We start from the raw sequence: 27,097 nt of genomic DNA on the forward strand, positions 1-27,097 counted from the left end.
GTTTCTTCTTTTCCTCCTGACCCGAACTGGCCTCCCCGAGTCGCTGCTGCTCAGAGGCCGCGGCTCCCGGGGCAGGGGCAGGGGCAGGGCAGGGGCAGGGCAGAGCTGAGGCAGCTTCCAAGCACCAGTACCTGCAGGGATTTTTTTTAAGGGAATGTACTGGGAGGAGGGTGTCGGACCGCGGCGCTGGAGCCCGTCCTTCTGCTGAGCACAGAGCGCTGCTCCCCAGCGCGTCCCTTCGCCATCGCTGCCTTCCTCTACCCGGCCGCAGCAACCGATGCACGAGTGACCTCAGGCTGCTGCTGCTGCCGAGACCTGAAGCATCAGCTCCCCTCTGCTGCCACCATCTTAACAGCAGGTAGTGAGTTCCGTGTCAGAAATGTAATAAGCTTCTTACACACGATTAGCTTGTAATTAAGAAATAATGGTATGAAGAAGGGCCATATTCAGAGACTGTGTAGTTGACTAAAATATACAATTTCAATTGAAACTCGGTGGTATTTGCATTGTAAATTCTTGGCTCTTATATTCAGCCTCATATTCAACTGAATTATCAGGGGAAGCATCATAGTCTTTGGAGAAAGACCTGCCTCTAACCCCAGGCTGCGCACTGTGGGTGCAGAGATGTTGAGAAGCAGCTGGTCCAAGAAGGCTGCCAGCTCCTGCTGCCACATCCCCAAAAGCTTCCCTTCTCTGACTCATGCTGACAAGCTCAAGTAGCTTTGTTCCATGTAGCTGACAGGGTAATCCCATTAATGCACTTACTTCAGATTAAAGACTTTGCAGTTGCAAAGAGATTAAAATATAGTGAGAGAAAGCTTGTTATTCCAAAGGTAGGGACTTGGGGTCCACAGCACTCTTGTGCTGTTGTTGGCTCCACCCAGTTTCCCAAGACTGCAGAGCAGACTGCCATGTGTATCAAGGCTCTCCAGGAATAGCCTTGCAGTCCTGGTCTTCACCTGCCTTCCCTCTGTCACCTCAGCACCAGCACTGCCCACAAACCCACCCCCTCAGCACTGGGAGAGGTGCCTGTGGGGCAGGACCTGCAGGCAGTGACAGACCATGATTCCCCCTAACACTCAGGGCAGGTGCTTGAAAGACAGGATTCTCATCACATAGCACAGCAACAAGCATTACTTAAATTGTGGCAATTACAGGCCACTACTTACTTGAAATTCTGAATTTTAATAAAGGAAGAGTTCAGAGAATGAGCAAGCCCAGTCAGCACAGTGCTTCCATTGTAGGGAAAATTAAAACATGCATCATTCAATGTCTTCCTGCCACACATGAACTGGAGGAGGGGCAGTTACAGAAATAATTTTCTCTTCCAGTCGTGGTCAGACCAGTGAAGACAAGCCACCTTTGGTACATACCCTGTTTCTGCTCCCAGCTCCTCGAAGTGTTCAGCAGCTGGCACATCAGCACCGGGCCTGCCCTCAGGGGATGGGCCCTGCTGCTTCCCCTCTGCACTGCGTTTGCTTTGCAGGTGCTGCCTAAGGCAAAGCCCCAAGAACACCACCACACCAGAGGCCGAAGGTCTGGCCTCTGCTTTGTGGGAGCTAAGATGATCACCACCTACCCAGTGATCAGGGACTAAAAGCAGCCTTTCATCCACCCCAAAAGGTAAGTAGAACTACAAGCCTGTTTTTTTCACTACACTATCTGTAAAAACATCTGCTTTTGTTTAATTTTGGATTTTTATATTTTTTTAAAAGCAGTATTCAAACCTGCAAACAGCTTACTATGAAACATTAACAGACTACTTCACTGCCCCTCCCAAACAGCAGCAATGAAGAGCATATATGAAGTGGCAACACAGCCAATGGATCCAGGGCACCCACTTTTATGCCAACAAAAGTGAGCTGTGCAGGTGCCTAGACACACAAGGAAAAAGTAGAATTGTCTTCTCTAGTTCCTGAGGAATAACTGGCACCACTAGTCACACAGTGCTCTCAGGTTGTATTCCCAGATCTTCCTTGGGAAATGGTATGCAGGCAGAAGGGTAACAGCAGAGAAGTACTTGGGGCCAGAGCAGGTGGGAGCCCTTTGGCATGCACAGTGAGTAGCTCTGTTATAAACTGAAACACCATTTGCATAGGTCAGTACCAAAAAAACCCCATTTGCTGCAGCTAGCCAGACCAGCAGGGCTACAAGAGCAGTGGCCTCAATCAACAAAGGAAGTTGCAGACATGTCAAGCATGGCCAAGCTATGTTAGTTCCAAGTATTATAGAGAAACCAGCCAGCTTTTATATTTTCAGTAAAATTCTGAACTGCAATCACAATATAAATAGTAACACTTAGCAAATCAAATTGAAATACATACTGTGTTCAAACTCCAGGCTGTTTTTAATGGCAAACTCTCTTCAAGTACAACAAATATTTATGCTCTGACCACTGTATCACTTATAGAGGAATTTTTCAACTGATCTGTAAGTTAACAACTCTCCTTAAGACTGCATTAAAAATCCTGTTAAACTATCTTAGGCAATTGTAGTTAGTATTTAGTTAAAAACCATGCAGCAGTCTGTGTCTGAAACACAGGGATGGCTAGTAACTTTAGGTTTAAAAAAGAAACAACAAAACAAACACAAAAGAAAACCCCATCACCTTTCCCACTGTCATTTACTCCCTCTCCTCCTTCCATATTGAATAACAGTAATAAATGTTTCTTAGACCATATCTTCAAAACATAAGCCATTTTATACGCCTACTTTATCTGGTCTGAAAAACTGTTCTGACAAATGTCCAAATTGAATTTTCTTTACTTTCAAATAAAAGTTGAGTTTTATTAAATCTGTGCTTTAGAGAGCCAGAAGTTAAGATTTCCTACCAACTGGCACTCATGTAAATTAAACTTGCAACCAAAAGGAAGAGAGTTTACCTCTAACTACAGGGTTAAATATGTTCCCTTTGACTGCAAGATCCAGAACTTAATGCACCATTTCCAAGACTGACATCCCTTCTCCTCACTCCAAGTGTTCAAAAATAGGGGAAAGTTAAAATGAGAAAGTAAGAAAATGTCCTGGAGGGAATCCAGAGGCTCTAGTAATGTAAGAAATCCTCTGAACAGTTTTCATAGTTCCAGTTACTCAATGCAGTTGATGTATGTACTTCCAGTACTGTATTTTGCCTTTATTTTTCTGGAAATTATTTAAAGTCCAGTGCAAGACAGCAAGGAAGTTTCTGAAGACTTGTGTAGCCCTTCTAGGCATCAGCACTACACAGAACTAGCTGAAGTTGAAAGCTAGACCTTTTCAATAAACACCATTACAATAATAAAAGGTAAAGGTTTTGTGACAACTTGCATAGCTGGACTAACCCATGCTGCCTCAGGGGCACTACATGCACACTAGCTAGAAGACTACCCCTCTCTGTGCACAGCTATCACAGGTTTGCTGATTGGTGTGAAGAATTGAATCTAAGGTCATACTCTAAAAAAAACCAAAACAAACCACAAATAAAACAACACTAGAAGTTCCCTTTTAGCCTTCCCAAAACTTACACGACTTTCAGCTCATGCAGGTTTATCAAGCTTAAATTATAAAGCTGAAATAATGGCTTAGAGAAAAGAAGGCTTCTCAAAACAATTGTGTACATCTATTTTATAGCTACCTCTTCTGCCTATCCCCTCCCGAAGTTAGCCTGAAAAACAGTAAAATCTACACAAAGTTTTATTGCAATCATACAAGGGGTACATCAAGGGTCAAATACAACAAATACTATGATGCAATTTTACATTTATTAAACTACAGTTCAAAGCACAAATTTACACATTCTAAATACACTAAACATCTAATGAAGTCACACTGGTCTCCCACTGACATTTGATATATCTGGGCGAAAGACAATAACTTTACAAGACTTTTCTAACAGGAATCCTTAGTATAAAAACTGTGTACTTGTATGTAAACTGTTGAAGAACCCAAGTGATGGGTTTCCATCTCCACTAAGTCATCCATTTTGTTGCATATTTAAACGCTCAGGGGTTGAATGAACTTGATTTTAAATTTGGATGCCATTATCTAACCCTCCCACCCCATAGTGAATTGTAGCTGTAGCTTGTTTTGCCTGGCCCCCATTTAGCTATTACTATTTTTTTCAAGTTTTGAAGAAAATGAATTTAATTCAAGATTGTTCCATTTCTTCCACACAGGAATGTTGACCAGACAAACTACAGACTTGCAACTGCAGGTCTAAATGAAGCGTTAATGCCTGTTTAAGCTGCAGTGGAAAAGCGGTCTTCTGGGCTCAGCTGAATGCAAGAAGGCACAAAGAAGAAATTCTTCATCAATGTGTCTGAAGCAATTCCAGCATCTTGCATCTCATCCCTGCAGCAGAAAGAGACAAGAGTTGTAATAAGGTGTTTTCATGTACAATTTCACATCAGAAACCAGCCTTGAGTACAGCATTTGAGGTCTGCTGCCCCTGGATAGATCAGCCCCAGCCTCAGCAGCGGGTGGAGAAGCAGCTCTGCAAGTGCCTGGCAGGCACAGGGAGGCCATGACTCCCCCCTGGCAGCAGCACAGGGCCCTGGCTACCTGGGTGTTGGAACAGGTTACCCAGCTTCTCACCCCCACAACAGCATCACTGCCCTTCCCATCTACAATAGCACTGACACACTGTACACAGCTTGCAACTTCTGGTACTAAGAAACCTCAGTAGCTGATGCCATATAGTAAAAGATTTTACTCAGCAACAACTACCACTAAACTCAGTCTACACCAGGTATTCTGCTGCTCTTTGTCAATCTGAAAGCAAGGCAGGCATTTTATCAAAGCTCCCACTTTAGTCTTAGCAAAGTCAAACAGAATAACAAAAAAAACCCCAAAACAACTAAAAAGGCACATTCTTCCACTCAGTTGCATCTTCCTGTATTTGCAATCAAGTATAATCTGTATTTGGTTCTAACTGTACACTCTCAAAGGAAGTGAAAACAATCTTGTCACTATCAAGAGTATCTTCTTACCAGTCACTGAAAGACATCATGTAGTAAATCAGTGGCCTCTGATAGTCGTTAAAGGTAGACTGTTCACCTAAGGTACCAGAACCCATATTATCAAAGATCAGCCAATCTCCAACGCTCAACTCAGGCAGAAGACAGTTTTCCACAATTTGATCAAGCTCATCACAGGATGGACCCCAAAGGCTGCTTGGGAACAGAGGCTCATCTTCCTTGTATTTCTATATAAAAAATGATCCAGGTAATTCAAGGTTTAGTTTATCAAATAAGAAATGTTTCAAATATAAGTGAGAATAATTTTATAAATAATAAGTATATACTTACAAAGTGTTAACTATATATAAAAACGTTAGGATAATAAGGATTACCTCTGAATAGTACAGAAGAACTCACCTTGTGAACCTCTGGGATAGTATTCAGTTTCTCAGACAATTTACTTGCAAAAGAACCATAAACACCATCGTTTATGTAATATGTAAATACTGGTTCATCATCATTCCTGGTTTGCTCCACTGAAAGTAAAGAAGAAGTAGTCTAAATAGTCATAAATAGTCCTTTTGTAATCTAAATTAAGTAAACTACTTTCTTCTGGCAAGGGGGCTCTATACACACTGGAATAGGATTATAAATTCAGTTGTAACACTAAGTGTGAGGCTTGATAAAATTATTTTGGTAATAATCACTGTTGATATAAATTTCTACTTTGAAAGAATCAGCTCACTCTGTGATCTGTAAAGCACCTGCTAGAGGTTTAACCATTAACAAGTCAAACCTACCAAGGAGACAAGAAGTGCCACATAGATGTAACACAGAACGAGAGAGCTACACTGGTAACAAGTCAGAACCCAGAAGCAGATTACAGTGTAAGCATAAGGAAATGTATTAAAGAGATGCTGAGACAAACTAGCACATCCTGACTAAAAGTTGGCAGTTATCTATGCTGATTCATAGCATGTAAAAGATAAAAACAACCCTTACCTCCAGAAGGAAGAAGTTTATCATACTCAACAGTCTTTTTTGCAATTATGTTAACTGCTAGTGTAAATGCAGATGAAACATAATAGCATCCAGGCTCTGCAATCACATTAACACCAGATTCCTTAGGAAAGTAGACATCCAGCAATGGCCTGATGACATGATTAACCTAGGAAGTTGAAGTCAGAGTTAAGACCCATGAAACTCAGCTTACACGTACATCACATACACTGTCAGCAGCAGTTCCAGTAAGCACATCAGAAGCTTACTCCTTTCCCCTGTTCTCTGAGCAGTGCCCTTACCAGAGTTCCAAAATTTACAGAAGACTGAATACCATGAATCTGAGTACTACACAGTCCCTCCTGCCAGCCAAAGTTCAAGTTGTGACATACCACAACAGTGCACAAGTAACTTCAAAGTTTGTCCAGCACAACAGGCAATGCAAAATTACATATGAATCGAGAAGAACAAGGACAGGGCCCTTCTTGTGATCAGTTCTGAATACTGTCATTTTAGAAATTGAATTATTTAATACTGATGCTCAAATCTTAAGCCAGATAGTTAAGATCAACAAGTATTCCAGACAAGTAACAGAACTAAGAAATAAAAACTGCAATTGCTGTCAGTAACTTTTCACTTAATCACTTTCACTGACCTACATTCAAGGAGTTTGTGTTTAAGACAACGTAAGTCTAAACAGGTTATTCTGTTTTATGTGCCACTGCACACTGAAGATACCCTTTAGGCCATATCAAAGGCTAGCCAAAGCAAAGATAAAAGCCAGTCTTCAGTTCTAAAGCAGAAACTTTCACACAGTAGCAAGGAGGTTCATAATCCAAAGCATGCTAAACAACCCTGGCCCAAACAATGCAACAGACCAAGCAGTGTGACAACAAGTCACCTGCCAAAAAAGTCGAATTACTACTTTGAAGGTGGCTTAGGATAGGAATTTAATCTGTGCCATGCTTAAATCAGCATTCACCCAATATGAATAGGATTAAGGAGAAATGCAGATGACCTCCGAGGACAGATTACACCAACCATGATAAAGACCTTAAAACCAATTATTCAGACCTTATGAATTAGTCTGACATGGAATTCAGACTAGGTTTCAGCTATCAATGTTAGCTGCACTTTGAAGCTTAAACACTTCAACTTCCTAAACCAGTTTGAACTTCTAATACATTGCATACCTCTTCCAGCTGAAGTTCTGAACCTGTGAAGCCCCCACCAATATCCAACATGTTCATCTGAAAGCCAAATTCTTCCTAAAATGCAGAGGCAGAACATAAGAACACAGACAATTGTAACCATAAAAATATATTTCTGTTGCTCTTTACTGTGTGTTTCTATGTATTTGTGAGTATATTTAGCAAAGTACATGAGGGAGTTGTGGCATAATAAATTGGTGGGTTTGTTATCCTGAATAAAGGGACAGTGATCAGGATGTGGCAAACTGTAAAAACCATATTGTCAAAATTTGTAACAGGTAGAGTACAGATTCCATAATATACGCAGGACAGGTATCTAAATATACATGTAGTATAAGAGTACAAAAACTGGTAGAAACAGAAAAATATGTTTCTTTACCTGTCTATTGTGTTTCTATGTATTTGTGAGTATATTTAGCAAAGTACATGAGGGAGTTGTGGCATAATAAAAATTAGTGTAGCTCCATTAAATCTAGTATTAATAACATTGGGATGTCAGAGGCTGGTTACACAATTCTCAAGTAGAAGGCCCACAGCAACATCAACTCCCATCTTGTGGCATTTGTTACATTCAGACAAGATTTGCTGAGCTGACCAGTGCACTCTGACCAGAAAGTTTTCGGAATTTACAAATAAATACAATGCCAGCCTTTTGGATACTGCTTAAGTGACAATACTGCTACAATGAATTTGCACAAAGATCAGTGAGAACTGCAGGTCTGTTGCCCTCCATGTGTTACCCAGTCTCAGACAACACACTGACTGCAGTAATAACAGTAGAAAGATTTCCAATCTTCTCTATTTAGGAGCTTTTCATGTATAGGAAGACAGATGTTCACAGAAAGGGATTTTTTGATTTTGTAGTATGAGAAATACACATAGAACATGAGACTCACAAGAGTCATCTAAAGTATCTGACAAATCCATTCCTTTTAATCCAAGTCAGGATATCCTCCTGCAATATTACACCTTAATTTCTTATGATGCTTAGTTATTAATCTCAGAAATCACATGCACCAAGTTAATCATTGTGTCACAATAAACGCCAGCACACAAATGCTTAGTATTTTAACATAACTTTAAAATGTCAACTGTGTATTTGCAGGACCAAGATTTGAATTTTAAAAAGCCTTTATTAAAAGTGAGAAACTAATTCACATGAAAACATCTTACAAGGTTTATTGTAAGATAACTTACAGGCTACTGCCTGTCAGTGGGACAGAGTTCATTAACATTTGCCCACAATTAGAACCATAGAATCATTAAGGTTGGAAGGGACCTTGAAGATCACCAAGTTCCAAACCCCCTGCCATGAGCAGGGAACCCCACCACTAGACCAGGTTGCACAAAACCTCATCCAACCTGACCTTAAAAACCTCCAGGGATGGGGCATCAACAACCTCCCTGGGCAACCCATTCCAGTTTCTCACCACCCTTAGAGTGATGAATTTCTTCCTAATATGTAACCTAAATCTCCTCTCTCTGTTTAAAACCATTACCCTTTGTCCTATCACTATCTTCTCTGATGAAAAGCCCCTCCCCAGCTTTCCTGTAGCCCCTTTCAAGTACTGGAAAGTGCTATGAGGTCTCCCCAGAGCCTTCTCTTTTCTAGGCTCAACAGCCCCAACCATCTCAGCCCGTCTTCATAACAGAGGTGGTCCAGGCCTTGAATCATCTTGGTGGCCCTTCTCTGGACCCTCTCCAACAGGTCTTTATCTTTCTTGTGCTGAGGGCTGCAGAGCTGTACACAGTATTCCAGGTGTGGTCTCACCAGAGCAGAGGGGCAGAATCACCTCCCTGACCCTGCTGGCCACACTTCTTTTGATACAGCCCAGGATGCAGTTGCTCTTCGAGGTCCAGCACACACTGGCAGCTCATGTCGAGCTTCTCATCAACTACCACCCCCAAGTCCTTCTCAGGACTGCTCTCCAGCCATTCTCCCCCCAGCCTGTATTTGTACTTGGAGTTGCCCCAACCCAGGTGCAGGACCTTGCACTTGGCCTTATTGAACTTCATGAGGCTGGCACTGGCCCACCTCTCCAGCCCGTCAGGGTCCTTCTGGACAGCATAATTAGGATTCTAACATTTGTTTTACCTGTGCCACACATCTCACAATGAAGTATTTAGTCCCTTACTAAAAGTTCCATTTCCTATGTCAATATATATTTAGGAAATAATATAGTTGGCTTGTTAGTATTAGAATAGAATGGACCCTCTACTATAGCAATTGCATGTGTGTATATATATATACTTACAGCCATGTCAAACACACACCGAGCATCAGATAAAGCATGAATGTACATTTGCAGTTCCTTGCAAGAGCCTGAAACATGAAACCTGAAAGAAATAAAAATGCAGTTAATACACTGAACCATGCAGCTTTCAGACAATGCAAACCATTTCACCATCTAGAACACCACTGGAAGCAATTAATTCCCAAGTGCATTGAGTCAAGCTTGCATGATAATACAGTAACTGTGCAAAGAGTAAGTTCAGAAGATGACTGCCTTCTATACCTGTCTTCTATTTGTACTTGGTGTGTCTTGCTCTTAGTGCTAAGAATGTCCTACAATATTCTTGTCTTTAAGAAATATCAGATTGACTGAACCTTTCAGTCCTCATTATCAAAGTGGCTAAAATTTGTTCTCCAATGGGTGCCAATGCCAACACAGTACCTATATACAGTCTACCCTCTCTTATACCACTTAGTACTCCTTTGCCTGTATACCCTTCCCCCTGGTCCATCCAGTTTTCTTCTCAAAGCTAGGGCTGTACTGTACACACTCCCTAATTATTCCCACATTTGGGAGAGGGTGAGGAGATGTGAGTCCCACTGCCACCCTGTTCATTCCTCTTCACTCCTGGTCAGCTTCTAGTTTCACAGCAAGACTGAATAGGCTGGTGAGCAGATCATCAGAAGCAGAGAGCAACTGATGTCTCTGACAAGATTGAAGTAGTGCCATAATACTGGCAGTAACTGAGGTACTAAAACAAGCACAAACATTCCTAATGGGCTTCCTAAAGACTAGTATAGTGTAAAAAAGCCATGTGATTTTTGCTTGTTTATACAAGAGAGATACATTTTCTCACCAGTATCCTCTAATTTTTAAATACATTTGTAATTTGTAATCATTATACTATGTTTATGCTTTAAACAAATTTCCAACAGACTTATATCAAAACAATTGTGGTTTAAATCCTCAACCCCCTGGCTTTCATTTTAGATACTATTTTTACCTTGTTGATGAGCTAACCTCTTTTGTTTGGTTGCTTTCTTAGAACATTCCTGAGTATGTGATACATTAGGTAACTGATGGTAGACAGAAGACTTCTGCATGTATTTTTCTTTCAGATAGTAAAATATTGGTGTCAAATTTTAAGTTATAATACCACAGATCATTTGGAAGCTCTCCGAACACTAGGATTCATTCCTATCATCTGCAGGAATGAAGTAAAAACTTCAGCTATTTTGCCTTGATATGGGTGGAAAATTACATAGGACCTAACTCAGAAAATCCAAACCCATGTTCATCTTGTTCAAAGTCTGTCCCCTATGCTGTACTAGCACTTATTTATTATGGAAGAAATACAAATTCAAGATACCACAGAAGTTCAGAGGACAGCTAGAATACAGGAGAGGCTTCTTTACTTATATGCTGACAGAAGGATTTCTGACACTCCATTCCAAATTGCTTTGGTATCTGTAATAGTTTGTTTCATATTTGGTTTTGCTTGGATATTACCATTGCTTGCAAGCAAAAACTCATGATCCAGAAGGTGGTTTATTTTTGTTATTGTTGCTGATTTTTTTTTTAGACCCCTGTAAAGTAGTGCCAAAGGAGGGAAAAACTCTTTGTATTCTAAGTCTTCAGCACATAATACAAGCATCTGCTTAGCCACCAGAGAACAAAAAAACTACTCACTTAACACCAACTATTTCAACTCCCAACTCCTTAGCACATTCCATGAGGTGCCTACAGTTCTTCAGGGTGGTGCCAAACTTCATATTCATCTCCTCATCAGCAGTAATGTCTTCTGTGGCAATGTGCAGTAAGAGCCTAAGAGAAGGGGAAGATGATTGGGGCAGTTGGTTTACATCATCAGCACATGTGAAGCCTGAAGACTGTCAGAAGTGTGTTGATTATGTTGTCAATACTCCAGCTCCATCGATGGATGAATCAAGTGAACCTAATAAAAACAATCCTGTACAGAGAAAAAACTAGCAATTAGGGGCTAAAACATGGAGCCAACAAGGACAAGGGATTTCGAAAGGCAGCAACTAAGACTCTTGTAGCAGCAAGAGTCTGTTGAGTGCTGTAATAAAAGAGAATGTTACCTTCTAATAAAGTTACTTTCTCATAAAACCATTAATATGCTTTTCTCATCTCCATCCTCCTTTCTAGCCAGAGGAGAGCATGGAAATAGCTCCCTTCAGTCAGTCATCTAATGCATTTTTTAAACTCAGCATCTGGAGGATGCCAGGCTGACACATTAAGAGCACACCCTGGCCACATCCTTCTTCCCTCCTCACTGAGCACTCTGAGTGGAGATGGGGTGGGGTAGTCTGTCCATTTCCTGCCCCTTCTTCCTCATGGAACACGGAGGCAGTAAGGACCATCTCTATCAGTCTTCTGCAGTGAGAGCTTCCTCTCTCACTCTGCCTATGTTTGGCAAACTGCAGTGCCAGTGCTGCAAGTTTGCTAAATTACAGCAACACTGGAGTGGCAGAGGCATGTTCACAACAAAGCCTCTAGAGGTGTAACTCTAGAACTCAAAATTCAAACTGATGTCCACTAAGAAAGCCACTGGCTTCTTCTCCCCTCTGCCACAATATAGATTAGTCATGTAGTAAACTTAACAGAAATTGTCATGACATACACACAGACAGCACAGACCACATTATGGTTATTCAAGTTGGAGAGCATAAACAAGTGATAAAAGCTCTACACTCCAAGTGAAATAGTTCAAGACATGAAACAAGCAAAACCTAGCCTAGCCACTGCAACATGTGTTGGTCTAACAGCTGTCCTGAATTCTTCTTGACCTTTGAAAGGTCCTTTCCAAATGTCTCACAATGTGTTGAAAATGTATTTTAAATATATTTTATAAAGAACAAAATAATTCCTAAGTTCTCACACAGGTTGCCAAGAAATCATGGAATCATAGGATGTCCTGGGTTGGAAGGGACCTCTAAAGGTCATCTAGTCCAAACCCCCTACAAGAAGCAGGGACATCTCACACTAGAACAGATTGCTCACAGCCCCATGAAGCCTGACCCTGAATGCCTCCAGGGATGGGGCCTCCACCACCTCTCTAGGCAACCTGTTCCAGTGATTCCCCCCCCCTCATATTAAAGAACTTTTTCCTAATATCCAACCTCAAAGCTATCCCTATTTAGGCTTGAAACCATTCCCCTTTGTCCTATCATTACATGCCCCAGTGAACAGGTCTTCCCCAGCTTTCTTATAGACTGTAACTCATACAACTTCACTCCCCTTGAAAAGCTGACTAGCCTCATTTCCTGTTGCTTCACTAGCACAGGCACTTCTGCTCAATAAATTTGTAGTCAAATACTTGTAAAGCATTTGTAAAGGGTACTAGATAGAACAAAAATTGTTAAATTGTTTAAAATATAAAAAATTTCAAACCCATAATAATATCATCTGTAACCTCACACAAATATTAGACAAAGCTGTTTCTTAAGCAAGACAACCAATGTTAAATTTTATTGATGAATTATCATTGCAGCATGATAGATTAGGCAAGATGCTTTTCTAGTGCAAACCACTGAAAAAGTCTAATTCTGATTCCTACAAAAGTAGTAAGGCCCTTCTTTCTGGGTGTTAGCCTGGGCAGAGCTAGATGCATGTTTGGGTTTTTTGTTTTATTTGTAAGGAGAACTGTGCCTCCACTGGAGCTCTCAGCACACCAGCAGTTATTTTCAGATTTTTCCAGTCAAAGTTTATAATAAAGTAGCAAAAGATTCAAGCACTCATTTGACATTTCTCCTCTTTCCTCCAAAGTATATGCAGTCGTTCATATTACTGAGACTACCAAAGGCAGAAATATAATAAGAAGGGATCCACTCTTTGTTTTGTGCAGAAAGTTACAAGAATTTTCAGAAAACAAGGAGAATTACAGCTTTCTAAGCAGGAGTTCCTCAGCCAAAGTGTAATTAGCTTCATATAGAAACAGACAACCTGAACCTTGAAACTAGTCCAAGGAAGAGAGAAAGAAGAAAACTCAATGGTTGTCACTTCAGCATCAAAGCTTTAATGACCCAAACAAGAGAATCCTACACCCAGAAGGAGAGCCGGAAATTGAGTTTCTAGAAAATGTAGAAAAAGCTGCAGTTCTTTTGTTGAAATTAAGTTTCTTGTCCTTGGTAATCAGGAGCTTCTTCAAATATTACACTATGGGATTCTAGAAAAGAAGTGAAGAGTTTATATTGTTTTTCTCTACTTCTACTCCTTCACACTGTTTCTCCATTTTGCAACTTCTCTGCATCCAGAAAAATCTGTATCCTAACTTATCTAGCTCTGCATGTCACAATATAGATTAGTCATGTAGTAAACTTAACAGAAATTGTCATGACATACACACAGACAGCACAGACCACATTATGGTTATTCAAGTTGGAGAGCATAAACAAGTGATAAAAGCTCTACACTCCAAGTGAAATAGTTCAAGACATGAAACAAGCAAAACCTAGCCTAGCCACTGCAACATGTGTTGGTCTAACAGCTGTCCTGAATTCTTCTTGACCTTTGAAAGGTCCTTTCCAAATGTCTCACAATGTGTTGAAAATGTATTTTAAATATATTTTATAAAGAACAAAATAATTCCTAAGTTCTCACACAGGTTGCCAAGAAATCATGGAATCATAGGATGTCCTGGGTTGGAAGGGACCTCTAAAGGTCATCTAGTCCAAACCCCCTACAAGAAGCAGGGACATCTCACACTAGAACAGATTGCTCACAGCCCCATGAAGCCTGACCCTGAATGTCTCCAAGGATGGGGCCTCCACCACCTCTCTAGGCAACCTGTTCCAGTGATTCCCCCCCCCTCATATTAAAGAACTTTTTCCTAATATCCAACCTCAAAGCTATCCCTATTTAGGCTTGAAACCATTCCCCTTTGTCCTATCATTACATGCCCCAGTGAACAGGTCTTCCCCAGCTTTCTTATAGACTGTAACTCATACAACTTCACTCCCCTTGAAAAGCTGACTAGCCTCATTTCCTGTTGCTTCACTAGCACAGGCACTTCTGCTCAATAAATTTGTAGTCAAATACTTGTAAAGCATTTGTAAAGGGTACTAGATAGAACAAAAATTGTTAAATTGTTTAAAATATAAAAAATTTCAAACCCATAATAATATCATCTGTAACCTCACAAATATTAGACAAAGCTGTTTCTTAAGCAAGACAACCAATGTTAAATTTTATTGATGAATTATCATTGCAGCATGATAGATTAGGCAAGATGCTTTTCTAGTGCAAACCACTGAAAAAGTCTAATTCTGATTCCTACAAAAGTAGTAAGGCCCTTCTTTCTGGGTGTTAGCCTGGGCAGAGCTAGATGCATGTTTGGGTTTTTTGTTTTATTTGTAAGGAGAACTGTGCCTCCACTGGAGCTCTCAGCACACCAGCAGTTATTTTCAGATTTTTCCAGTCAAAGTTTATAATAAAGTAGCAAAAGATTCAAGCACTCATTTGACATTTCTCCTCTTTCCTCCAAAGTATATGCAGTCGTTCATATTACTGAGACTACCAAAGGCAGAAATATAATAAGAAGGGATCCACTCTTTGTTTTGTGCAGAAAGTTACAAGAATTTTCAGAAAACAAGGAGAATTACAGCTTTCTAAGCAGGAGTTCCTCAGCCAAAGTGTAATTAGCTTCATATAGAAACAGACAACCTGAACCTTGAAACTAGTCCAAGGAAGAGAGAAAGAAGAAAACTCAATGGTTGTCACTTCAGCATCAAAGCTTTAATGACCCAAACAAGAGAATCCTACACCCAGAAGGAGAGCCGGAAATTGAGTTTCTAGAAAATGTAGAAAAAGCTGCAGTTCTTTTGTTGAAATTAAGTTTCTTGTCCTTGGTAATCAGGAGCTTCTTCAAATATTACACTATGGGATTCTAGAAAAGAAGTGAAGAGTTTATATTGTTTTTCTCTACTTCTACTCCTTCACACTGTTTCTCCATTTTGCAACTTCTCTGCATCCAGAAAAATCTGTATCCTAACTTATCTAGCTCTGCATGTCACAATAGACAACATTTTCTAAAAGAGGCTGTTAAGACTCATGGACATAAATCAGCACAAAAACTAACAGAACACTAAAGCCACCAGTGGTAACTGGTAAAACACTAATGACATAAGAGACAGCTTTAGCTTTGCTAAGGTTTTCAAATACATGGAGTATGTCAAGGCTAACATCTTGCATACAAAACTTTTCATCATAGAGAACAGCATTTGCAGAGGAAGTACTCTCCAGTACACAAAGCACTGACAGGCTTCCATGAGGATGGAGTGTAATCACTAGCAATAGCAGTACTAACTCTTGAGGTAGCCTAGAAAAAAAAACAAACCAGGTGGAATTAGCAGAGTCTTTGGATACTGAGCTTAGAAACTTCCCAATTCTACAACTATGGCCACAGTTTTGAGAGAAGATAGAATACTTTACTGAGAACTGTCTAGAACTAAGGGCTTAGTACAAGATGTCTGGAATTCACTTTCTTAGTGAGCTCTGACATTTATGCGAAGCTATACCTTGTTATTCACTGGAAAGCACTGTAATGTTCACTTGGGCTCTGACTCCACATTTCTCAAAGGTATGGTCCACAGCCAAAGTGTTCTATGAGGGATGGGATGCACAATGACATAAGCACTTCAGTCCAAAAGAGACCAGGATACATTAGCAGCAATAAAATTATTGTATTTAACAACCAGGACATCAGCTTTGATCAATTCCCTACAGAAAGTATCTGGGCCAATCCTGAAGTGACTAAAAAAGGAATTAGTGTCAAATTCCTCACTTTTAATGTAGTGGGGAAAAAGCTGTAGGCATATTTTGTAACCCAGAGAGCACCCTCAAACCCTAGATGGGACCTGTTTACAAGCTCACTTGCTAATAGTCCCAGCCCTGACATCAGCTGAAGCCACTAATAACCCAAACAGAATACCCTGAAAGAAAACACTGGAGACAGAGCAGGAGGAAGATGTATATGCAGATGACAAAATTACAGACTTCTGAAGCTTAACCACAGAAATCTTTACATGAAGACTGCCCTAAGAATAAAGATGGTTTCTCCCAAAACAAGAGCCTTACTAACACATAAGGAAGCCAAGACCCAGAACAGCTACCTTTGAAAGAGCTATCAGAGAAGAGAAAAATAGACACAATTGTATTAAAGAAGCCATGTACCTTGCTTGCAACTCAAACCCAGAATTTTACAGAATTAAATTTACACCACACAAAAAATAAAACCAGAATTTTGACACTTACTTAGCATTTGGATGGTTACGTGCAACTTTCTTCAGCTCAATATCATTGTCACAAATCATGATGTTTATCCCAGCTTTTGCTGCATACTTTATCTGAGAAGCTTGCTTGCAAGGATTTGTATATATAATGTTTTCAGGAGAAATGCCCAAGTCTTGTACCAATGCCATTTCAGCCTGAAAAACAGGAGCATACCAGAGTTTGACACAGGCCAGTGCACTATCTTTACTTAATTTTTATTAGATGTGGTCTAGTACTGGACTGACTAGTCAGATATACCAAAGACAAAACTATCCACTGCTGCAAGGGTGGAAATAGGCATTTGCAGCAACTAGTTACACAGGACTTCACAGTTTAAATTATATATAATCATGGCACTTAGTAACAAAGCTGATTTTTAAACAGTAGACAGAAGAAAATAAGGCACACAGATATATGCAAAAACTTACTTTACTGGAACATGCAAATCCAACACCAAGGGCTCCCAAAATTTCGAGTACACCTGGAGTAGAATTGCATCTTACAGGATAAAATGGTTTTATTGGTGCCATCACATTCTGCCATTGTATGTTCTTCTTTACAAGCTTTCCAAGATCTCCAACATAAAATGCTCTTTTTTCAGTCTAAAAAAAGTAAGAAGGAAAAATAAAATGTCTGAAATTGTGGGTTTGCTGTCAAAACATAAATATCCCATGAAACAGTCTTAAAGAATTATGTACTTCTTGCACCTTGCTATTAACTTTAAGGTTTGACCTTAATCAATCCTCGTTTTTACTTTCACCTAGCAATTTGAACTACTTAAAAAAATAAAACCAAAGGGAATACCTACCACTTCAGAGATATTATGAATGCTATTTAGACAACATTCTGAGATTCCTGAACACAAGACACTAAAAAGCCAAATGTTGTTGTTATCTTAAAAATACAGAATAGGTTACAAATCTCTTCCAACTTTGTATTTTCAGAAGTTTGTAGCTTTTTGGAGGAAGAAAATCCACTGGGACAAAAGCTTCCACAGTCTCAACATATAGTTTAGTATACTGGGAATAAAATTTAATGCACTACCATTATTTTAACATCTAGCTAATAGCTCATTTTACTGAAAACTTCTTTGATAGCATTTTAATTCAGAAAGTAAAATTTGAGACTGTTCTCCACAACTTGTGAAGCACCAAGTTCAAACAGAATTTTAAGAAATAAACTCAGCGTGTTAAGGTTGCAGAGTCAAGTACATAACCTTGTGCATTTGTTACCATAATCTCTTAATGTCAAGTCATGATGTGGATGTTGTGGATCAAAATCCAAACAGATAATTCTGTATTTGTTTATATTGTGCACTCAGTAAAATTCCAGTACATGAGTGGCCTACTGTATATCAATTAAAGACTATCACAAAATATATGATTGCTCTGAGTTAAGACTGTACATCAAATGTTAATTCTAGCACTTGACTTCCGCAGATATGAAACTATGTTGTGGCTTATTGTATACAATGTCTTTATTTCTGTTTAAAAAACACAAATAGAAATTCCATCGGGTGGAAGCATACTGACCCCCTGTACGGTTCACCAGCAGTAATGGGATCTGGAGCTTTAGATCCATGGCACAGGCCTCTACCCCTTGAGCTAAAGGAGTAAATGAAAGCAGCAGGAGGCAGCTATCCTCTGTGAGCCAGCCAGTGGTTGGAGACATGACATGTTGCCAGTAGTTTACCTATTTATTTGCTAGACAGAAAAAGAATATTAGGAATCAGGATTTGGGAATCCTACACCTGAGTTCAGAAGGCCATGGGATTTAGCTATTTGCTGTACTATAGTTGAGCACTTGTATTTGAACATTAGTTCTGCTAAACCAAAGGAAAAGTGAACAACTCATAGGTATGGCATATTAAGGACATACTATTTGGTTAATGAAAATTATTTTTTTAAATCTCTTTCTGAAATCTTGTCTATAAAACAAAGGTTAAACCATCTTTCTGCTTCTTAAGTGAAGCCTTATTCAATAAAGCTGTTATTGTATATACAGAAGTTTCTTTTCAGTAGATTGCTAAGCTTTAATAGCTTAGACCAGTTTATTGCCTTGAAAGAACAAGTTAGGTAGCACCTCATGATATGTTTGTACTGGTGTTTCCAGTGGAGTGAAAGGTAGTGGGAAGATATATAACCATACAACTATGATTGACCACAGACTTTAAACGTGGCTTTAAAGTTGTGAAACATTTTTCAAATCTTTGACAGATTTTTAGGGAAAAGGCTAAAAAAGGGTTTTTAACTTGGTGATACCCACTTGCCCAATTTCATGTTCCTGGTCTAAACCCCACCGATAATAAAGTATCTTGAAACAATAAGATGGGAAACTGTATTTAATTACATCAGCAAGACAATTTTCCTGCTAGCGACACTGAGGCAGGTAACAAACTTCCCCAACAGAATTCAGCCCAAGGCGAGCAAACAGTAAAGAAGTAAAACTAGAAGAGGAAACAACTTGTTAAGGTGAGTTTTAGCTGACTGATCCTCTCTTGCTGTCACCTCACCAGTGCCAAACACCTTGATCTAGTTTGAAAACTTAGAGAACTAAATCAGAAGATTTGGAAAACTTACATGAGTATGTTCATAAATACAGTTGTCAATAACATCTGCAAGAGTTGCTCCTTCATCCAACAGGCCAATGGAGTAATTTGCATCCTCAAGAAATCCTTTCATCTCAGCCGTTTTCCACAAAGCCGACAGTCATAAACCAAGAAACACAAGGGATGGGCTTCCAAGCCTTATATCCGGGTCCTTAAATTATGCAACAAACTGTATAAAGAAAACAAATCAGTGGGGAAAGGGGCACAAACCATACTATACCACTATTTAAAAATCAGAACTTTCTATATCTGATGTACTACAAACAGTATCTCTCTCTCTCGTTTTTTTTACTCTACCCATGCTCTGTTTGCTAGGGATAAGACAGTGCAATTCTACTGAAGTCAAGAATAAAATAGAAGCTATGTCCTGTAAATCTGATACAAACTTAGGGAAGAGTAAGAAACCACTGATGCAAGGTTGGTCTTAAGAAGCATCCCAAAATGTATGCACACTGATCTGGATTGAGCTTATGCACACCGTGTGAAAACACTGCAAGTGCAGCATACTTGTACAAACACCTTAGCTCAGTTATTCTTAGGTATAGCAGCTTAAGTAACATCAGTGCTCAAATATGAAACTGAAAGACTGACTATAATAGGAAATTTGTGGTTTATTGGCTAAATGTTAGCACTGGTATTTATTAGGTTTGCATATTTGTGTTAACATTCTGGTTTTTGTTTAGATGCTAATTTATAATCATTGCCTTCACACATTGTATTTGCTACACATTTTGTTGTTCTGCTCATAAGATCACCTGCAACACTTAACCTCTATTAAATCTTTTTTTAACAGAAAGAAGCCACTAGCTAGAAGTAGTTTTAAAAATTGCCATCTCAAGTAAGTGGAACTGAAATTAACACAGTAAGAGTTATAGTCCAGCTTTATTTACATCTTATCTTCAAACCTTCACTGCAGATTAGATGTTCTTTATAAGCAGTGTTTTCCAAAAGAGACTGAATCAAAGTCCAAAGACAGAGACCATTGCTAAATATACAGTCTTAGAACATGAACTGAGGAGTCTCCAGTGAAAATCAGTAGACAGCAAAAAAACTACCAACAGCTGATTATATACCTTCATCAGCCCTACTTGATGAATACAACAATCTGCAGTCTACATTCTGTTACAGCTGTAATCTGTAACAGAAGTTGCTAACTTCAAAAAGTCAGTAAAAGTCTACTAAAAGTAGTTTATAGCAACTGATTGACAGGGCCTTTTTTGTTTCAACTGTGATCTTTATGACTAACACAACACTGATCAATACCAGTCAGCTAACACGATTCCTTCTTCACATGGACACCCAAAATGTTTTTTTTGATCTATGAACAAAAATGGCACAGTATTTGTAAAATAAAAAATAGTTCTCTAAAGCCACCTGTACTTGGCTTTAAAGTAACAAAATTATTTTTTTAATGAAAAGTGTTGACAGAAACCAAAAACATGGCAGCTGAAGGTAAGAAAATGCTTAATTAAGACTCTAAAAGCTAAGATGCTGATTTTGGCTTCAAATGGTCACATGGCCATGTTATTAACTGTCTCATGTTTCTTTCATCAACCCCCTACAGTCTAAAAACATTTTCATAATTTGCAACATAACTTCGGTTAACATTGTTAACATGAACAGTTACCTTTGTTCACACAAATTCTGAGACAAGTAAGCAGCAGTTGCTCCTGCTTGTCATTACACCCAAAAATGGAGGAAAGAGTCAGCAGAGTTTTGTATGCTTTCTGCATAACTCAAGTATGCCACCTATGCTTAAGAGAAGTATTTGCTGCCAGGTGAATTTAACACAGTGGCAGCACAAATTTTCAGTCACATTCAGAAGCTGAATGACATAGACAAGTATGCTGGGTAGGAAAATACTTGTCTTACACATACAGCAATTCATATGCTTATTTAAGTGAAACCTTAAGATAAAGAAGAGTCATGAAAGAGCAAAACAAATCCTTATGTCAATCTGATAATAAAGTAAATTACAATTATAAAAACAATGACTAGGTGGTAAACATCAGAACCAGGATAAACTTCTTCAGTCGCATCTCAGCTTAAGTCTGTGATAAATAGCTAAAATTCCTTAAAAACACCACACCAAAAGACAAGCTGTGAGCCAAGTTTGACTCAAAATCATTGAAACAAACATGAACACTGCAGTTATGTTTACATAGCTACTGCCACCCTCTAAAGAGATATTTCAGCAGTATCCTTGATTTGCTAGCTGATTAACACAAAGTCCTCAACATGTTCAAATCCATAAAATAACAATGTTTTCCAGGAGCACAGTACCAAAGAGTTTGGTTTGTTTTCCCTCCCCTCCTCCCTGGAAAGAAAACCTGGCATTAGCTTTTACTGAAAATCTGATATAGCTCTGGAGTATTCAAATGTGATCAAAAGGAGAAAAAAGTTAACAGCAGAGTTTAATTATTTTAGCATAATTTATTCATACTATGAGTTAAACAGCCTAATGTTTTACAAAATTTTAAAGTACTTTATGCATCTTCAGGAACTTGCTAGTTGTGTAATAAACACAAACTCTTCTACAATAATAGCTCTTTTTTTTCTTCTTGCAAGAAAACAAGAATACCCCCAGAGAGGAATAAGTAAACAACTATGATGAACACATGCAAGAGCAAAGTGATTCCCATTTCCAGCAGGTTTTATCAAACTAAAGCATTTGACATACATACAAGGGGTTTTTGTGTTTGTTTTTTTTTTCATAGTACAACCTGGTACACTCTAAAGCATGCAGATGGTCAGGGTCCCTTCCACTGTAGGAGTGCACACCTCTGCTCAGCACACCCAGTGGAACCCTTACAGCACCAAATGGACTTCAGACTCCAGACAGGCACCCGCCCTGCAAGCTAATTGCTGGTGACATGTAGTGGAAACGAAGAAGCTTGGTACAAACACCAGCTATCAATCTTCAAGTCTTGTTGCTGCATTCATCTGAGTTACATGGGAGAGGATTTAGGCTGATTTTGTGCTATTCTTGAAATAAATGTTTTTCTGTAGTTTGATTCTGATGTCTATAGCTTTCAGACAGAGATGGTGTAGAGCACTTTCCCTCAAAAGCTGCCCTTCTACTTCTAGGGAGATCCTGTGGGGAAGAGGGTGAGGACTGGCTTAAGTAAAGCATGAGGGGAGGAGGCCTCTTTACTGTCTCTTCAGAAACAACAAAAAGAACACTGATCTGATAAGTTAACAGAATAAGTCAAAGTTTAATTCTTAAGATTTAAAGAAAAATACAAGTTTAAGAAGAGAAAGATGCATTCGTTTCAGACAAGCAGACTACTCCATAAAAAAAATGGTAGACATTTGTGTTTTACTCAACTGACCAGATCAACTTTGAAGAAGAGCAAGGATTAATCAGGCAGCAAGAGCTTTTTGTTAGCTTTGATGGTAATTTCCTAAAACAAACATTGTCTCTTGCAGTTCATTCATCCAAAAGCATCTCATGGTCAAGAGGCTGGGAGGAACAGGAATTCATGCTAGCACAGACTTAATAAAATAGCTTGCAACAAACCATGACCAACCTAGTATAACCTCTCCAAGGCTGCTAAGCAGCAATTGTTTTTTTCCCCAAGCATTTTCATGTCATCCAAACATTTTCATTTTGCAAAATTCATCTAACAAAAAAACCCACAGTATTAGCCTATCAACTTCTGTTCTCAGAGTCACAGCCCATTTCTCTCCAATTTCTCCTGCTCTGCAAGTAATTATAGATTTTCACTCCTTTTGAGAAGATAGGAAGAATATTCTACAAGGAGAAAACTGAAATTCCTACAAGCACTGCTACAGCACCTCCACAAAACCGTGCACACTCAATGTTTCTTTAAGGGGTTAATCCCTGCAGTAGGATTTGGGATTGTGCTATAACCTTACTCTGTTCTGACTGCCCTCCCTCTTGAGAGGGGAGGATAATCAATGATAAAATTCGTGAAACAGCAAATGAACATAGACATAGGGAAATTAAGAGGGTGGTATAAGACTTTGGCATCTTTAAGAAGAGTCAGAAATCATTGCAATTCAGTTCTTGCTGGAAGTGCTGACTTACTGCAAGTCATGATTTGACAGTGTGGTAACACCACCTATTTTACCACCTGAGATCTTAAGTCTGCACAATGCTCCAGGATATGTATTTTAGGGCAAACAAAAGCTGTCAAGTGGTATGAGACTGCTACATAGGCATGCAATTGCTTTCTTTGAAGCATTACATCCTCAGGCTCTTTAGGGTTTAACACAATGACTTCTCAGATGAAAAACTTCAGATAAAAGTTTACTTAAACACTGCAATTAATGCAGACATCTGGATCACAAGAAAATTAAAAAGCTCTGAAAAGTGACTAACTAAACACACACTTGTCATATGAAAGCATCCATAACAGACAATTCAATTTTTTTCATTACATTGTCAAAACTACATATTGTTTGGTCCGAAAAAACCTCAAACATCTAGAGGTTTGCTTCTTTCATTAAAAACTTCCTTTGCAAGGAACAAAGTCTGCAAACTGAGCAGGCTCTCAATACTTCCTTTTAACTACATGTATTATTAAGCAAAATAAATATTTATAAGATTAACAGTTATGCCGATGCAAAAATCATAAAGACGTAAAAACACATTCATATCGTGTTCCTTATGTAAGAATACTGGTTCTGCAGGGCTAACAGAACAAAAAAAGTAGAAGCATTTTGTCACTAACATTGGCAATAAAGTACAGAACAGGTATAGTAGAAAAGAAGAAACACGAGTCCTCTGTTTCCAGTGCAGGAAATGCCTACTTATAATGGGAGTATCTTAAAAATTCCAAGATGCCACTTAATTTACTTCCTTATCACTCAGCTGAATGCAGCCACTCACCAACTGATGGAAATGCTGAAGCAGGTGCATTTACCTATAGAGGCAGTGGACATTCTGCATCACCCAAGTTGCCTCTCAGCACAAATCCACTGAGGGCCATAGCAGAGTTCACCCATACAGGTTGGCCTAGTTGCATCAGGAGTATCCTACACAGTTAAATGAGCAATGGAACAAGAGCATCTCTGCTGAAGTAAGTGAGCAAAAAGGATAGATACTAATACTGCTCCATCTAACAATCTATAGGAACTGTGCACTTTTGTTTCTTAAAAGTTTGAAAAGCCAAATAAAAAGCCAATAAACTAACAAAGCTTACAAAAGTGAGTACTCTTACAGAATGGTTTGTGTTGGAAGAGACCATAAAGAACATCTAGTTTCAACCTTCCTGTTCTGGTCAGGGACACCTCACACTAGACCAGGTTGCTTAAAGCCCCATTCAACCTGGCTTTGAACACCTGAACAGAGGATGCATCCACAACTTCCCCAGGAAACCTGTTCCAGTGTCTCTGTATTCTCACACTAAATTTCTTCCTAATGTGTAACCGAAATCTACCCTCTTTTAGTTTTGATCCAAGACTTTACACTTGGCCATGCTGAACTTCATGAAGTTCACACAGGCCCACCTCTCAAGCCTGTCAAGGTCCCTCTGGATGGCCACCCTTCCCTCCAGCATGTCAGCTGCACCACACATCTTGGTGTTGCCAGCAAACTTGCTGAGGGTTCACTTAATTCCACTGTCCATCTCACTGGCAAAGATGTTTAACAGCTCAAGTCCCAGTACCAGCTACTCAAGGAACACCAGTCATCACTGGTCTCCAGTCACTGGTCTCCATTGACCACAACTTACATGACTTAAACCTCCTGTAAGTGCATGTATACTTCTGCTGTACCATACCAGCATATTCATGGAAGTGCAAGCAGATACTTCCATATCCTATCCTACTTGCTTGCCATTATTAGCATTTGGCCTCCCCATTGACCCCAACCCTTCATGCTCTCAGTCCTTGTGTTCCCTGATTGCCACTCAGTTCCACTCAGAAAAAGCCAAGACAACTTTAAGAGGCCAGCTACTCCAGATAACTACTGCTTCTACTTGGCATAAAAAGGGCTCATTAACAGATTAGATTTTGATTGCTAACTCCCTCCACTTCGCATCAACCAGATATGGCAATAAACAGAACTTGCAGACTACCACTACAGTATATTTGTGTACAGTATGTTATTACTGAACATACAATAGATACAAGGTCAAAATAAAGACACTATATGAACATCCAGTTACAAATACAGCAAATTCAGTGGCATTTCCATCCCGGGGCAAACTATATCTTACACTGTTTGTCACAGAACATTAGTGCATCGATTAGAGAAAGAATAATCTCAATGAAGGTACCAGAGCAGCCTTCTCAAGGATAAAAACTTCAGTCAAAGCAGAAACTGAAATGCATTTGTAGGACCATAAGATTTTATATTTTCTTCAATCCTTCCTCCTAACAATTATTCTGTCTTTCCTGTATTTTTACTACTTTATTCCTGTTGAAGTGCAAAATGCTTGAGTGCAAAAGTCATCCAAGGCTTCTACCCACATACAAGAGTGAGACAAAACTCAAACTGCATGAGAGAAAACTTTCTCAGCTCTTTTGCTTATAAAAAAAATCATGTGACATCTACAAAAAAGCAGATATTCAGAGAATTTTCAGTGTTAACAGTATTCACTGCAAAAGAGCAGTCATCTACATAGAACTAGATACATGAAGTTAATTCAGGAAGTTTCAAACAAAAGAAAAATAATGTAACCTCTGGAGATCAAACCAGAAATCATAATAAACCAAGCTCATCCTGTACTTCCCTAACTGCACTATTTTCACATCTACGTTAAGTACATTATTAAGAGACATACTAACAGAACTGGCACTTTGACTCTTTTTGGTCTTTAAGAAGTACCTGGCTCAGTTAGATGCACTTAACCATTCTCATTCTCAAGTTTACATTAAAGACCATTATGTAATTTATAGGTACTAAGCCAAACAAAAACGCCTCCAGCTAGACAGGAAAAAAGTAATACCTTATAAAATCAGCTTAACTCAGATATTACAAATGCATTTAAGGGTATTGTCAAAACCACATAAAGCTATTGTTTTATTTTAACAGAACAGGATAACCACAGACATTCCAGAGTTTTCTGTGCTCCTTAAGTTCAGCTATGTGTATTCATTTATTTTCAGTTACCATGGGCTTTTTCTTTAATAACTATTTGCCTCTTAAAAATTTAAAGGCAATTATAATTGGTACACAGTTTCCATTCAACACAGAATTACACATTCTACTGTAGCTCAACTACAACTATTTGTGGAAGTGGATAGTAATTAGCAAATAATGGAGACAGGCATTTGGAAAGGCACACCCTTCATGATCAGCATTAGCTACTGTTCACAATTGCAAATGTTAACTTTTTAAGTATAAAATACCCTGAAAACCACACAGTACTCAGTAAGTCATGATTTGATGTTAACAGTCATGTGCATCACCACTGAGACTGAAGTTATAGCATTTTATTTTTTCTACAGCCAACAGTCCTGATTCAGAAAAGTAACTATTTACAAAGTTTATTCATGTTTAAATCTCTCAAATTCATCAGATAGCTCTGCCCCATATAATATACATGCCCCTATTTTTAAATGTTGATAATCTACACCAACAAGACAGTTATCATGCTTATCAGAAAGTCAATACAGGGTGTTTGTATTTTGTAGAAGTGCTTATCTTCTGGCATACAGATGAAGACAGGTGGAAAAGAGACTTACATGGACAAGTTAGGAGATGGAACCCTACTATCATCAGCTAGGTTCCCAAGGTGGCTCAGCGTTGAAGTCGAACTGTTCTCTATAAAGCACTTCTCCTAAGCCCTCTGGATAGTTGTAAACTTGATCAGAGATTTTGCCCTGTGGGAAAAAACGCATGCA

The 27,097-nt window shown here is 39.0% G+C and overlaps 1 protein-coding gene across 1 annotated transcript; it reads right to left on the reverse strand.

The window, feature by feature from the left end:
• Positions 1-3,656: 3,656 nt before the first annotated feature.
• Positions 3,657-27,097, reverse strand: AZIN1 (antizyme inhibitor 1). Its single transcript, XM_010006463.1, has 11 exons — positions 26,939-27,097; positions 19,254-19,451; positions 17,103-17,276; positions 16,657-16,829; positions 11,071-11,205; positions 9,403-9,484; positions 7,130-7,204; positions 5,940-6,105; positions 5,355-5,473; positions 4,968-5,182; positions 3,657-4,329 (listed from the first exon to the last, which is right to left on the reverse strand). The coding sequence occupies exons 2-11, from the start codon at positions 19,353-19,355 to the stop codon at positions 4,218-4,220; spliced, it is 1,353 nt and encodes a 450-aa protein (XP_010004765.1). The 5' UTR covers positions 19,356-19,451; positions 26,939-27,097; the 3' UTR covers positions 3,657-4,217.

This window comes from Chaetura pelagica, unplaced genomic scaffold (genome assembly GCF_000747805.2).
Source record: "Chaetura pelagica isolate M959 unplaced genomic scaffold, ChaPel_1.0 scaffold76, whole genome shotgun sequence".
Taxonomy (NCBI): Eukaryota; Metazoa; Chordata; class Aves; order Apodiformes; family Apodidae; genus Chaetura; species Chaetura pelagica.

What these genes read in the sequence shown, in the direction of transcription:
- AZIN1 (XM_010006463.1), bottom strand. Translation starts at nt 19,355, where the DNA reads ATGAAAGGATTTCTTGAGGATGCAAATTACTCCATTGGCCTGTTGGAT. An exon ending in CGTAACCATCCAAATGCTAA is followed by an intron (nt 11,206 to 16,656) that starts GTAAGTGTCAAA and finishes CCCTTCTCTTAG; the next exon opens with GCTCTTACTGCACATTGCCA. An exon ending in CTATCCCAGAGGTTCACAAG is followed by an intron (nt 5,183 to 5,354) that starts GTGAGTTCTTCT and finishes TTTTTTATATAG; the next exon opens with AAATACAAGGAAGATGAGCC.